Consider the following 14,659-nt stretch of genomic DNA (forward strand, 5'->3'; position numbering starts at 1 on the left):
CATTTATGCGATCAAGCTGACTGTTTAAAAGCGTCAGCCTTTATGAAAATTGTAAGAATATTTATTCCTACATTCAGAGGGAAGAAAGACAGAGTCATTTGCATGAAACAGAGCGTGTGCATTTGTGCCTGTCTGAAACAGGGGAAGAGGGAGGGAGAAGTGAGTGCATGGAGTTTGATACCTGTTGGCAACACAAGCAGGTTTGTGTAACGCCGTTACGTGCCAGGTTGGATACATTCCACTCTATTTAGTCTGGTACTAAATGCAAACTGTTTGAATTGAGACAGATTCAAGACATGACTGAACAGCAACAAACCACAAAGGAATTCCTGCCTGCGTTAAGCGGTGTCACCTTCATGGCGGTAGGCACTGTCTGAATAAGGATTTGAGTTAATCTCTTCTATAATATCCACAGAGAAACTGCCATCAGTTTTCTGTGCTGAAGCTTTGCAGTTCTATACCTTGATCCAGCGCCTGCCAGGCTCCCCAGCCAAGCACTGTGTACAGGTCTGATGCTGTCTAGCAGGGATGCTGTCTGACAGCTCCAGTCTCCTGACTGGGATGCTGCTACCCAGCAGATACTGTAGCCAAGCAGAATCTAGGGATGTGTTACCCCTATGCCTTCCTCAAAGAGGAGAGGAAGCGTTCAGTGGAAGAGCTGGCTTCAGGGGTCGACAGACTCCTGCATTTCTTTGGGAGCTTTAGCAGTGATGCAGCTAACGAGTGACTGGAGCTAAGGGGCTTTCTCCCTCTCCGAAGTTTCAGCTGGCTGCATTATCTGTTTAGTCAACCAGACAGGGAAGCAAAACAACTTGTGGGACAGAGATGACTCTTGGCTAGTTACAGCTAAATATTCATTCCACTCTCAGCTTCTAAGGGGAAGAGCATTTCTGAGATACTTTCCTTTCTGAGAGTAGGAAGCTATCATACCGTTTTTACTTATTTATTTATTTATTTGAAGGGTGCAAAGCTTGGGGGGGAGGAAGGTGGTAATAAATCAGGGGGATTTCCCCCCCCTTATGGTTCTTCCAGCCTCCTCCTCCCTCATTTACATATCTGGCTAGTGGGTGATTTTTATTCTCAGCACGAAAACTGCAATCTATTTCAATGCATGAATGCAGCCCTGCATCTATTCAACACAGTGAAATAGCCCAAAGATTTATTGTACCAAATAAGAAAACAAGGAGAAGAAACGGGTTGTCTAGTGTTGGAAACAACCCTCTTTGATCCAAAGTCCTCCTGATCCTTTAGAGGAGGGAAGAAAAAAAAAAAAAAAAAAGAAATAGCCACAGCACCATCACCACCACTCCTCCTCCCAAGGGGAAAAAATAAATGCTAACTACCATCTCATGACATTTTCATTATCAGGAATTTTCAAAGATCTGACTTAATGAGCCACTATAGTTCAGCCTAATACCGTACCTATTAAGGAGGAAGGCACTCGCACAGTGCACCTTGCGAGAACGCAGACAGGCACTAAGTCAAAAAGAAATCTACGGAGAGACAGCCCTCCGCCAGCGAGACATAAATAATACTAATAAAATGAATACTCACTCTTTCAAGGACCAAGGAAGCAGCTCGCTGACAGCCCCTTCACACACGGATTGAAAGTGTGAGGTAAAAAAACATTAGGCAGTCCCTGTGAATAGGCAGGATTCTCCAGATCTTCTTTTCATGCTTTTTGAGGCTGCTGATGCTGGAGGAGATGCTGGTTACTTAGCTTCTCGGGTTTCTGTGTCTGCATGCTAAAGTGCAGTTATTAATTTCTCCCTTTGCACAAGCCACCGGCAGCAGCACGTCTCCAGCAAAGCAGGGATATTCCAAATAAATCCACTAATTCCGGCTCTGAGCGCTCCAACGTGCCTGCCTGCCAAATGTAACTGTGAAGTGATGTGGAAAAGTGAGCTGGGAGCCTCCCCTGACAGCTCTTATTGGGCTGATCTCGGAGGCAGGTCTAGCGCTTAGAAATTCATGTAAGCAGTTTTGGGCGGCTTTTTTTTTTCGCCCCTCTCCTTCGCACCCCCCCAGCCAGCCTTTAACCCGGTAAGCACACAACTTTTCCACACACCGCGGAGCCACTCGTTCCCGGGGAGCGGCGGCAGGCGCTAACTCCGAGCCGGAGCATTTCCCTCAGGCCGGGCAGGAGGGCGCCAGGGGGCGGTGGTGGTGATGGGGGGGATGCTCTCGGAAAAGCAGGGTCCCTAGGGAGCAGCCCACCGGGGCTGGGATGCGCCCGGAGCGGCGGGAGGGAAGGAGGAGGCGAGGGAAGGAGCCCCCGACCTCTGAGGTGATTCCCGCCGCCAAGGGGAGGCCGGGGCTGCGGCACGGGGAGGGAGGCGGGAGGCCGGAGGGGACGGCGAGGAGAAAGGAGCCCGGAGAGGGACAGGGAAGGGCACGAAGCGGCGGGGTGGGACGGGAGGCAGCTGTTCGTCTGTGACAGAGCCTGCGGGAGACACAGGCAAGCACTCTGGGGCTGGGGAAGGCGTTATTTAAGCACCTCTCACAAACAAAGCCCAGAGAATCGCAGGCATTTAAATTTTCTCCCGTACTGTCTTAAAGCCAAGGGTGACAATCAAATTTCAGAGGAGGAGGCTGAAGCAGCATAAAAGCGGAACAGAGCCAAGACCTCTTCCCCCCGGCAAGAGATGGCTGAAGGGCAACCGTGGTACAGTAAGTCGTTCACCATGACCCCCTTTCCAAACCCTCTGAGGACAGCGCTGGGACCGTGTGCAGTCCCATCCTGGCAAGTACTGGAAGGGGTCTAAGAGACACAGTGCCCCAAGTAGCCCTAGTGCCTGGTGGCTTCCAAGGGCTGAAGGTTGCTCAGCCGTCTGAGACTCAGCAGGGCTTCAGGCAGGGCTGGGAGCCAAGTGCGCCAGGGGAGGGAAGCACAGGAGGCAACAGAGCAGGGAGCCCTTTGCCCACCTTCTTCAGCCACTCACTTCTCTTCTGTTTTATGTTACACATCTTATCTATTAGCAGATGAAATGCTTATATTTAAATGTTAGAAAGCTGATCTACACAGTTAACATAGCCTTCCCACCTTCCACACGTTTACCGTTTGCCAACGGATAAAGGATCAGTAGTGTTAGAAGCAGAAGGTACAGACAAAGGTACAGACTGGCTCATAAACTGGTCCAACAATTCTCTAAGAGTGTTGCTGGAGCTTTAAGTACACTCACTTTCCTCATCATTCTACAGCTGTAGACAAGCAGTGAATAGAGTTTGTTCAACTTTATTTGAAGGGTGGTCATTTTCAACTCATCTATGTTACCTGAAAGTCTTGTAATCTTAAGCAAAGAAATAAGATGACTTCCCTTGAAGATCCATCTACAGCTACAGAAAGAAAGTGGACCCTAATATTTTCCTATGTAGTAATACAATATAATTTAGTTTCGTGATTGTTAGTCTTATTTTTCATGCTGATGCTATACATGTATGTATGTGAGTGAACAGCAGAAACACCTGCATGTGGAGCTCTTATGTGCTTCACTTTAACTTCCTAGGGAATATAAAAACTGTTATTTCAGGTAACAGGTGCACCTCTTGCAGAATGTTCATTCTGCAAAGCCCCAAACTCAGAATATGGGAAAATATAGCTGGAATTTGACATGATTTTCAAGGGCAATGGAGACACCTAAGTATTTCTTTACTCCTCTCTGCCCAAAAATTTACTTACGAAGCTGTGAGTCTGGGATGATTACTTGGAGTATAGATAAAATACATAACACTTGACAAGGCAGACAGAGCTTTGAAGGAAATACAGAACATTTTGCAGGGAAAAAGATGACATCAATAGTGTTGCTTCCCTTTACTAGGGGTTCCACTGAGGCAAAGGGTATTTTTTCCTCTTCCATCCTTTCACCATGGAACAGCACAATGAGAATATAGATAGCATCACAAAAAAAGATCATGTTTTAAGTCTACAGTTTTACCCTGTGAATCAATGTGTTTGCAAACTTTAAGTTTCAGTAAATGTAATCGCATACCATGTTTTCATTCCCATTGAAAAATTTCTGATGAAAGCAACCAATAATAATTCTTACTAATGAGAATAAGTTATACTCCTTTCTTTTTGTCTAGAGGATAAAAGCTAAATGGAAGAGGTTGTGCCTCCAAGTGCAACCTAAAATTTTAGGCTTTGTTTTTATTTCAGTTTCTGATTTCTATCAATTGTTCTGTTCAGCTTTTCTTGCACCTGGGAATGACTGGGGCAAATGCTATGTGCTTTCATCCTCAGTTGTACAAGAAAGTGGTACCTGTCTTGTTAAAATGGATTATATCACCCATGGATTCCCCTGTTGGAGAGCCTTTAAGATGAAGCGGTAAGTCCTGACAGGAAAAAGTGCGAAATCATCTTTAATTAAAGAAATAATATTGGAATAGCAAAGTATTTACAGCTTTCTGCATCCTACCCAAACTTGATTTAGTGATATATTAACACACACATAGTGTCACATAATACTGAATATACTAGTGAAAAAATGTTTCCTCAAATATCTTAAAGAAATTTTCCTCATAATGTATTTATCTCCTAAATGGTTATTTCATTCTGCAAGCAAAAAGCAGCTCTGACTTCAATTTAAACTAAAAATCTTGATCCCATTTCACTGTAGTGAATAAAAAAAATCAGCTGCGAAATGTATGCGACAGAGAGCAACCTGGTTCAAACTGGAAATCAGTTTTTAACATTTAATATTTGTACAGAAAATTCACAAACTTAACATTTTTTTTGGACTAATTGTGATTGATGAGGGCATAAAAATTAATCTCTGCTTTAAAGAGAACCTGGAGTTCTCTCCATATTATTTTGCTCTTATGAGTAAGAAGGATTACAAGCCTAACATGACTTCTCAGTCACATGCAGGAAATATCTGTTTACATTCTAAAAACGTTTGTAATATAATGGAATGGCAAGCATCTTTCCACCCTTTTATTTTTTTTTGCAAAAACGTTTGCGATTATCTGTAAGTCTTTGTTCTTCAGCATTGCAAAGCAGCATAATCAACTGCTTTCTGAAGACAGAGAGCCAAGACCTTACTGCTTAAAAATATTCAATAGAAATGACTTGAAATGAGCTTTTAAGGGGCAACTCAATCACAACAGAGCCTTACAAGGGCTGCTGCTGATGTAAATGCTTAGCGTCATCTCATTTAAATAACAATGAGAAAGTCAGGAACTTGAAGGGGGTGGGGAGGAAGGTGAAAGGAAGCATGCCTGGAAGAGAAATCACCGTGGTAATTCCTCATATTCAGGTTTTATTCCATTAGATCACCTAATAATCAGCTTCTGATACTTTGAGGAAAGTAGCTGATGTCAGTTTAATACATTCTATAGGGCCTGATCCAAAATTATCTGAAGTTAATCAGTCTAGTGAGAATTACTTGATTAAGATAAATTATGAGTTTACTGCCTGCAACTTTTGCTTACAGGGACTTTACCAGCACGCCACTTCAAAGTAATATTAATAGTATAAAATTAATAACTAATTTGAACCTTCCAAAGCAGGTTTACATAATAGGCATCCTACAATTATTTTATTAAAGCTTTAGATCAGTTTGATGCAGACAATATCTACATGCTCTGCTTTGTAATTTTTGCTTACACTATAAGATTATTCCTAAATTTGATATGCTTCAGAAAGTTAGACTCCCTATTCCATAACTAAGAAAAACTAAGAAAAAATGTCCAAAGTATTTCTGAATAAAATACACTTAACAATTCACTATGTCAGTACAGATACATAATTACCTTTAGAACATTGGCTCTTATCACCCTCTTGCAACCTGTAAAAACTGCATGTATACAATTATCGCAAGTTGGTTACCGTAAAAAATAGCGATCCCTTGTGTTTCCAAAGTCACTGAAGACATCTGTAACTCCAAGAAGCTCCACTATATAATGCTTACTACTGATACTATAGATTAAAGCAGAGGAAAAAAAAATATAAATGGCTCAGGAGATAAAATATATTGTTTGGAGTTTTTTTTTTGTTGTTTTGTTTTGTTTTTTAAACTGAAAGAAATTAATGTTTCATTTCATTGAAACAGATAGAAGCAGAAAGTTAAAGGAGGAATTTGCAAAGAAGTTACAGGTATGTCTTCACAGACCTCAAAAACTTAAAATTTAACATCTAGTACCAGAATAGGAAAACTTGAAAAACCCCACAGAAGAACAAACAGATAATAAAGCAGCATCAACTGTAAGTAGCAAAAGTGATTCTTTATCACTTAAAAATATTTTCTTTACCAGTCTGGCGTTTTGTCAAAGACACCTAATTAAAGTCCATTCCCTCGTTACTCAATACATGAGAAGAAATAAATGTATTGATTTTGACCAAGTTACTTTTGCCTTGATTAGTCAAATGCATTCTTATACCCATGTAAATTGTATTTCCAGCCCTTGGACTGGAGAACAAAAACAAAGGTTTAACCGAGCAGCAGCACTGGGGCCTGTGTGCCATTAGCACAAAGGCTGCAATACTTTTCCTATCCCAGAATTACTCCATTTAGTAAAATAAAACCTAACTAGTTCTGAGACCCTTTCACTGTCTAGAGACTTTAACATATAAACCCCCCAACTACTAATTTGTGTACCGTACACACCAATGATATTATGGAGTGCACAAAAGTAACACATTATCAAGCTGTATTACTCCTTGGATACCTGTTTGCAATTTTGATTAGTTGTCATCAGGTTGACTATTAGAAAAACAGATATTTGTTTCATATAATCAAACACTAAGATACAGACAAAAATTATATCAAGCAAGGCAATCAAGCCTTTTCTTTTTTTTTTTTTTTATACTAATATTCTGGATACAATTTGAAAAGCTAGTTTTGCTTGTAGTTTCCAATATGCTTTGCCAATACAGGTACCTGGATCAGTTTCAGTAGCTCTGGAAATATTTTTTGCTCTACCTCAAGTGCCCTCTAGTGTGCAATAACTAAGGTTAAAATCTACTCTCCCCCTCCCCCCTTTTTTTTTGTTTTTGCTAACAGCCACTCTTCTAAATCCCAAAGTAAAGTGTAACACTGTTTTCTTCTCAGAGGAAAGAAATTCAATGTTCACTGCATTAATTGTGTATATATAAATGAATCATCTCTCCTCTATGTAAAATCAAATCACTCCCTTTGCTTTCAATTTTTTTTTCTCATAGGTATTATTTAAATATAGCCCAATAATTCTTCTGGCCATTGCACAAATGTTAATATACAAACAGTTTTCAGTGTTATTGGAATTGAAATAGTCCTGTCTGTCTGAAAAAGGAGATTAACATGTTCATCAGCAAAATATGACCCTAGAACAGGATTTAATATCAAGCCCCCCAGATTATACTTCTATGCCTCCCCCCTCCCCCCCCCAAAAAAAAAAAAAAAAAAAAAATCTGGACACTACTGATAATCTAATTTTGAGTTATTTTTAGCTACTCTAGACAAACATAAATTCCCCATTAAAAATATACAGTAATTTGTGAGCAATGAAAGTACTTTTATATCTCATTTCTTCATTAGCAAGTAGCTGAATAAGGCCATAATGAAACAGCTTTGGGTCACCAGCTCAGAACATAAGTGACTCTACATGAATCCAAACAAAATTACTGAGATATGTAATGAGTTCTGTGCATTCTTATCTCTCATTAACAGTATCTTTGCTCAGACCTTCTGTTATGCTGATGTGCTTGGTGAAAACATCGATGTTAACTGGCTGGACAGGCTTCGGCATGCCTGTCAGTGGCAGGAGTTCTGTACAACGTTGCTTTCCTGCTGCAGGAGGCAATGCATGCAGCCAAGCAAGTTTAGCTGTTTTACTGCCACATCAGCAGGACAGAAGAAGGATACCTGACAACAGAAAGAAGAGGACACAAAAAGGACAGAAAGAGAAAAGATGTTGGGAGATAACAGTCTGGAGAGGAAAAGTTACCACATGCAGCTCCAAGAACAAAAGAAAAATAAACATTTAATGTACCTGCATAAGGTAGTTTCACTGATTTTATACTTTTAAATAGCTCCACTGTATTTAAAAAAAAAAAAAAAAAAACAGACTTCACACTTCATGTACCCACCAGACTTTCTCCACTGCACATGTTAATTTTGGGGAAAACACTGAAGAAAGACTATTTTCTTTTCTCATTTCACTGTGATCTGACTACAGTGCCAAGTATTCACTTTCAAGTAGGATTTACCATAAAATTCTGTGATATTAGCAACCTTGAACATACTCTAAGTAACACAGATTTTGAATGGACTTTTGAGAGCTGATGTAAAAGGAATGGGTGGATCCCAGGGGAGACGAGGTGCTTGCATATACTGGGGATATGCTATCAGGTGAGGGAAATTAATCTTTTAGAAGCTGTAAAATCAGTAGGACTTACTGTAAATGGAAAGAGCTTGTATCAGAGCTATGGCTTTATTTTCCAAGTGATGTGCTGAGAAAAGCACCTGAAAACAGGATTGTTTCCAGTTTGCAAACTCAGATTGTTCCCTATTTAGGGCATTGTCTCTTTTGAATGTTGTCTTTGTCAATTAACCGTTCCTTATGCATTCCAAAGAACGATTTTCTAACATCGCTGGCATACCTATGAGACTAATAGAAAGCTAAGAAACACAGAATGTCAACATGCAGTTTTTAAACACATAATGGCCTGTTTTAATTTACCTTATAGTCAGCCACACCACACCCAGGCAATGTGATAGTGGTAATGCAAACAGCTACACTTACTCTGGCAACAAGAGCAGGAAAGACACCTTCAGACTCCAGAGCAAGTGTAGACATAATGCATTTGTTAGCAAGGACTAATTGGGTCTCGAGGGTGGTTTAGGAAAATGAATTCCATTCATTTCAATCAATTTTGAGTAAACTTAATCCAGACAGAGTTGAACCCTTGTCATTATATGACATATGAAATATATGGATGACCTGAAGATTTGAGGAACTGCTACAGCAGAAACGGAATGTACCTGCTATTGACACTATTTCTATAACATAACAGGAGGAAAAGGCAAAAAAAAAAAAAAAAAACTTTCAATGGCAAGTGTATCTCCTTGCCATAAATTGAGTAAGTTTTGAAATTTGACAACACAGTTACCCCTGTTCTAAACAGGAAATCTTCAGGTTTAGACCAATTAGTCATGAAGTTACCTTCTTTGACTGGAGTAGAAATGGCCTATCTGGGGACCATATGAAGGTAACAAATGGTAGCAGGTACACAGAATAAGGAGTGGCTGTGTTTACTAACAGAAGCAGAATGAGTAGCACAAGTCAGGTTTCAACATGTACTGCCTGAAGAAACTCCCAGAAAGGTAGCTTTGCATACACCATGAACCAAATCTAATGACAAGCTGAAATTTGACTGCCAGTCCTTTTTTTTTTTTTCCATTCTGAATGCAGTGACAGATTAGGACTATGTTTTGTTTGTTTGTTTAAGATGACTTCTTCAAAGATTTCTGAAAAGATACGTAAACATATTGCCCATAAAATGATTTTTTTTTTTTTTGTTCAGTGACTGCTGACATAGTAGTTTGGCAGACTGATCTTAAAAAGCTTAAAAGGCAATGCTGTGTTAAAATAAAACATCTATTTCCCCTAAAAATATTCTCTGATGCATATGCAACAAATATCACTAATGAAGAAGAAAATAAATCATTTAAATCCCCAGGACTTAATGTTGGAGTACGCTTCTTTTTCTGTAAGTAGCTAAAGAAGCAGAGCACACAGAGGAAGAATCATTTTACTGAAAGAACTTGTCTTAATGCCAGTAATTTAGGGAATCAAGTAGTAAATACCTCCCAAAATAAGTATTCTACAATCATTTTAGAACTTTTGTAGGTGGTATTTAATATTAAATTGTATTAAAATCAAACAAGTAAGTACATTTCTAGCACCTCAGCCCAGGATGTACCCCACAGGAAGCAACATGAAAATAATTTGTCTAATGAGTCTGTTATTTGTTGATCCTCAGCTTCTTTGCAAACCTTTTGAAGAAAAGAGGTGATTGTAAAAGGTAGTGTTCTCCATGAATTACTCAAGCCAAATAAGCCAATTGTGGCATAACTGAAGAAACAGTAGAGCCTGAATCACTATTGTGCTAATTTCATCAGTTTCAGCTTAATACTGGAGGTACAGCCTAACACTGAAGTAAAGACAACCCATATTTTTGTTTAAATTAAAACCTCTAATATTCATCTAATATTTATAAGAGTATATAACAAATAATTGTGGCAAACATTGCATAATAAAGATGAAAGGGAAATTAACCTTGTGAATTTTTAAGCTGAAGAAAAAAGACCGTTACATTAATAAGACTTAATTATATCATTAAATATTTAAAGTTATGTCCTCTAATAAATGTTTTTATTTAACATATTTCTTTTTTATCTATTACTTGAGTAAAATGCCTTTAAGAGAGGAACAAAGCCAGCAGAACTGTTTCATTTTTGATGGCCATACAGTTACAGAAGAAGGGAGCCACATTACCTCTTCAAGTCTAAGTCAGTTTTTTTTCAGGACAGAGCAATTTTATACTTACACCAACCTCAACTCCCTGCCTGGACAGGCTGGTGGGGGGCTGCAGCTTTACTAAGCTCTCCCCCATCCCTCCTCCCCACCTACCCTTAATTCTTTTATTTTTCTAAGACTAACTTGGCTGTATCCACAGTAATGAATTAAGTTAAACTAGCACACAAAGCTCACCACTATCCATGCTCCTAGCATTCCATTTAACATCTAACTCTACAGAAAGCACTCAAACATCAACTTTTAGCTTGCACTGATGAGTCCTCCCTTGCCATTGCTGACAGAAAACAGGTGTAAGAGCAACAAGTGGTAACTAATGAAATCATCAGGGAAGTTAGCATCTTGCAAACAAGAGGAAGGTCAGTTTGCTTCCAAAGACTGTAAGGTACAAGCTTTGCAAGGAATACAGCCCACCCCATCCTTGTGCACATGCCACAAGTTCCTCTCCTTATAGGAATATATATATATATATGAATATATATATATATATAATATTATTATTATATATTATTATGATAATATATATTATTATATATATGTCAGCTTATTTTTTTAGACTTTACTATTGTTCTTCAAAGAGAAAGCGAAAAAAGTTACAATGAAGTCTTCTGACTCAATTCAAATATCAGGCAACAATACAACTCACACCAGCCAGGCCACAGTTCCACCAGAAAGAAATTTCTCCAGCACATCTTTCAGAGCTTTTGATGTCTTCCTATAGCTATAGCACTTCATGTGCCATTGGTCTCTCCAGTATACTCCAATTGTTCTACTTGCCTTGGCTGTTCCACACACAGTAGCCTGCATGTCTCAGCTTTCAACTGAAAGTCTATGCATTACATGTACTTGCAGAAACACTGATTGAAATCAACTGCAAACACTGAAAAAATCAAATCTACCTCATCAGCATTCCAGATTTATCAGAAAGGCTACAACTTAATGGTTCTTTAGTAGAAATTCTTTGTTTACAATCACACAAACATAAGGCTCTATCTGCTCGGCCATTGTGCTTTTTTCATTTTTTTTTTTTTTCAGTTAAGACATTTTCTATTTACCACAGTAATATTGTTTCTGATTTCATCCCTACAAACCCTGTTTATTTTTGTAATATTCTTTTGACTTGTCTTCTGTACATTGTGTTTTGTTGCTACAATTGTCTTCCCACTATCCCTCACCATTTCCCACTCATCTATCCGTCATCACCCATACTGTAATTACAGAAATGTTATTTGCTGGTAGACAGATGCATAGGGTTGCTGGCAGGAGTACTGCCATTATGCAGTGCAAATACTGTGCAGAATATTAAGGAATCATATGAATCAAATCTTAGTGAAAGAGTATTCTGAGAGTTATCAAAACCAAGATTGAACTGAATCTGTTTTCTTTTGTTTACACATTGGACAAATGTCATCTAAAAGCAGGTAACATTTATTTCCATTTGGCAGCTAAAAGTGCACTGGGATAGAAAGTGTTTTAATTAACATGCATGATGTTGCAAATATAAACAAGTATAAACATGTCCTCCAGTATGTATAGCTGCCAGTCAGGTTGTTACTGTATATTTTTCCTTTCAGTACAGAAGTTAAAAAAAAAAAGTTTAAAAAGCGAACAAGTACTTTCACTTCAACATCTTCCTAATAAACTATCTCCTGAAAATAAGGTATTTGGAATATTTACCAAAATGAGTAGTTTTCCAGCAGTATCATATTCTACTACTTCTATCATATTCTACTGTTTAACTAAGGCTTAAGAGCCAGCAGAAATAAATGGTCTTCCACTAACATTTTTGAGCTTTGCTTTAAAGTTTTCACAAATGAGGCATCTGTTTCCAACTGACAAGGTTAAGAATCTGAAATGACACTGTGCTTACAATTAAAAAGACTGATCTGTAGAACAAATAAGGGATACAACATCTACGGATCAAACGGATCATCACTGAAATACAAGATACAGAAGTCTTCATAAACATGCACAAAACAGCACAGTTAAGTGAATACTGAAAGTCCCCTGACAACTGTTTACCACATGACTACTAAATTTCACCTAGGAGTGTGTTGCAGCAATTCATGGAAGCATGTAAAGGGATCCACTGCTTCTACATTGGCAAAGATGACAAAGAAAATGTGATGATGCTGCCAGTATGGACAGGAATGCTGGAACCATCGAGTTGAACATACTTTCCTGTGGTAATTTTGCTTTTTCCTTTGACTTCAGCATAAGTGGAAGATTCTCAGCAGCATGCCCCAAGTGCTTTTTCCTGCCTAACACTAACCTCATAACTGATATCCATGACTGGACATATAGGGGTAAGTGTGCACAAGTACATATATAGACTGCTTATACCATAGAGGATTACAAATGCTCAGTACATTGTAAGAACACTTCTAAAAAGTCAGCGACTGCTATCATTGAGAGTAAGATAGGATTCACCATTTGCTTTGTAGTTCATCCCAGACATGTTTGGAGGGGTGTATGTATTTCACACAAAGCTTTCTATTAAAGTGCCTTCAGACAGACTTTTAGTCTCCACACCACAGTTCACTGCACACCCTTACCCCAAGTTGTCTCATATATAATTTAAATGTTTAATGCAAAGTACAGCTAATGTTAACAATACATATTTCTGAAGACAGACAGTGTAATGCTTTATTTCCTCCAGGAATAACAGGAGTGATCCATAAGCATATATAAACTCAAGTAACACTGTCTGAAGAGATAAATTGTGCTCATCCTTGAGAAATCTTAGAGTGCATGCTTCTCTTCCTCCTTCTCAACCAGGCAAAGTGCGATTTACTGTGTGGTTTTCTTTCAGATGAGGTATTAAAAGCGGCAGTGCACTCTATTCTGTATTAGTATTAATGATACCTTTGGAACTGTGATGTCTTTGATAACCATTGTGTGCTGCTGACTGATGGCTCTTTCTAGCCTCGAAAGGTACTTGGATTTAGTAGGTTTATGTGGGCTTAGAGTGGAGGTCCTGAGAATATTTAGAAGCTGAGGATTCTAAATTAATATCAAATATTGTATCATTAAAGTTGATAGTAATACCATCTAAAGTCACTCTAAACATTCTTTGCCCATGCAGGAAATTATTAGATACTATCCTAGCATAGTTCTAGACATTCTTTATTGCTATTCATTCTCAGAGTCGATGGATGAGAATCCACACAAGCAAGAGCCAAGACAGCAGAATCATCCACCTTATGTACAGTCTCTCATGTACTTGCTGCAAGGGCCCCAATTTTTATAAACCCTCAAAAGCAGCAATTCTGATAATTGTATGACTTAAACCTCCACTGTCAGAAAGTGGTATCCTCCACATACAATAAATGGAGATGATAGTAACAGCAACACTGAAAAAAAGTGTTTAGGAAAGGGAAATCATATAGGGAAGTGAAAACAGGATAAACTTAGATTAATCTTTGGCATTTTTAAATCTGTATTATAGTCTATTGTATATGGTTACCATATGTTTGTTTAAACAAGATAACTTTCAAACTAATTCCACATTCCCTTGTCTATTTCTTTTACCATACTAACACTTATAATAATTGTGCACAAGAACAGTCTCATGTTCTGCCGCAAGATTTGAATAACATTATCTGAAGAGTGAGCAGTGGTCATGAGCACAACCAGTTAGAGATGAAGTTTGACTGCATGTGGGGCTAGGAACAGAGAGAGCTGTTAGAAACCAAAGCTACAAAAAGCTCAGCAACTTCGTGATCAGCGCAATTCCTAGTAGAATGCTCTTGACTCTGCATAGCCACTTTTGCACTAGCATTAAGCACCTACCATCTCAGCAGTCTCAGTAAAGAGGAGATGACTCTGGACTGGTGGTTGAACTCTTCACTCCCAAGAGTGGCCTCCTGAAGTCAGGTTTGAGAAATGCTGGCAGGGCAAGACAGGAAACAATCAGTGCTGTTGCCCACTGAACCAGTTCTAGGAATAGACAGCTTCATTCCTGCGCTTGTCAGTCTGTCACCAAGAAAAAATAGAAAGGAAAATTAAAAGGTTATGATGTTATCTTCTCCAAAAATAGGATTTCAGTCATCAGGGAGGAGGAAAGCGCTTGGATGTTTTTACTCAGGCTATGAAGTCTGCTGACATCTCCCTGTCACTAGTACTGAGCTTCCTTTTGGTACTG

General features: G+C 38.8%; 1 protein-coding gene across 3 annotated transcripts in view; it reads right to left on the reverse strand.

The window, feature by feature from the left end:
• CDH8 (cadherin 8) overlaps positions 1–14,659 on the reverse strand; it is a 201,688-nt gene that overhangs the window by 144,974 nt on the left and 42,055 nt on the right. Inside the window, exon 3 of one of the 3 annotated variants that reach the window (XM_068693381.1) lies at positions 14,308–14,490. In XM_068693381.1, the coding sequence (XP_068549482.1) occupies positions 14,308–14,310 (3 nt within the window). In that variant the 5' untranslated portion in view covers positions 14,311–14,490. Of the gene's footprint in view, positions 1–1,554; positions 2,032–14,307; positions 14,491–14,659 lie in introns of those variants that run through there. The other 2 variants (XM_068693382.1, XM_068693383.1) reach the window with 2 other exon arrangements.

Source organism: Anas acuta, chromosome 10 (genome assembly GCF_963932015.1).
Source record: "Anas acuta chromosome 10, bAnaAcu1.1, whole genome shotgun sequence".
Lineage (NCBI taxonomy): Eukaryota > Metazoa > Chordata > Aves > Anseriformes > Anatidae > Anas > Anas acuta.